The 1015-nt window shown below is 47.1% G+C and overlaps 1 protein-coding gene across 1 annotated transcript; it reads left to right on the top strand.

The window, feature by feature from the left end:
* Window positions 1-16: 16 nt before the first annotated feature.
* Window positions 17-616, top strand: PPTG_08200 (hypothetical protein; the record flags this gene model as incomplete). Its single annotated transcript, XM_008903140.1, has 2 exons — window positions 17-74; window positions 147-616. 2 exons carry the CDS (start codon window positions 17-19, stop codon window positions 614-616), a joined length of 528 nt encoding a protein of 175 aa, XP_008901388.1.
* Between the last annotated feature and the right edge of the window lie 399 nt (window positions 617-1015).

Raw genomic sequence — 1015 nt, 5'->3', positions numbered from 1 at the left:
CATTCGACACTCTCATATGGAATGGCGTGGCGACGCATTGCAGATCTATTTTGCTCATATGAAGAATGACCAAGGTGGTGATCGCCCTCGTGACCCGCGTCACATATATGTTAACCCTTTGTGACCTGAAATTTGCCAAATTCTAGCTTTACGGATCTTTTGGGCATGTAATGATTTTGACGGAACAGACTTACTATTTCCCGGTAACAACCAATACGAGCGGTTTCAGAAGTCGCTGCAACGAATTCTGACACAGCAAGATGTCGCCGCTGAGCTGAGCCGCCAGCGACTTAAAGCTACGGAGCTAGGTACTCATTCTATGCGAAAAGGTGCGGCTACGTTCTGCTCGTCTGGATCGACTGTGTGTCCATCATCGACAGCAGTACATTTGCGAGCAGGTTGGTCCTTAGGAGGTGTCCAGAATACATATCTTCGATACGAGGCAGCTGGCGATAAGCACGTCGGCCGCACTGTTGCTGGTCTACCTACGGAGAGTTCACAGTTTTCTATTTTGGCTCCACACTTTGAGGATCACGAGGAATGGGTGAAAACTGGAGTTAAACTGATGTTTCCTGGTATTCCAGAGAGGTTGGAATTTGTAGCGGAGTATTGCTAAGCCTCACTTGTCTATCACTATACATATCTGAAGGCAACATTGTCACGTGAACACCAACTATTTGAGGCTCCACTGTTCCAAGACACAGACTTGCAACATCAATTGCTGAATCGAGTAAAAACTGGCGATGGAAGCGAACAATCTCGAATTCGCCCAACCGGAATACCCCCGCACGTATCACTATTGTGTGAGATGAAATGGCTAAAGCAGAGCTTGGTGAATGCGTTATCCGAAATTGAACTACCCGAGCTGCAACCGTAAAGGATATCGTAGGCGTACTGGAAGCTAGAGCAATTGTTGCTGGTACCGTTACGTACGATGGTCTCAACGATGCTATTAGGTCCTGTCTACAAGAAACTGGAGTACATGATCTCGTACAACGCCTAGCAAATCCAGTAC

This window comes from Phytophthora parasitica, assembly GCF_000247585.1.
Source record: "Phytophthora parasitica INRA-310 unplaced genomic scaffold supercont2.15, whole genome shotgun sequence".
NCBI lineage: Eukaryota > Oomycota > Peronosporomycetes > Peronosporales > Peronosporaceae > Phytophthora > Phytophthora nicotianae.
The sequence above is the reverse complement of the archived record's forward strand: the minus strand, read 5'-3'. Positions and strand labels throughout refer to the sequence as shown.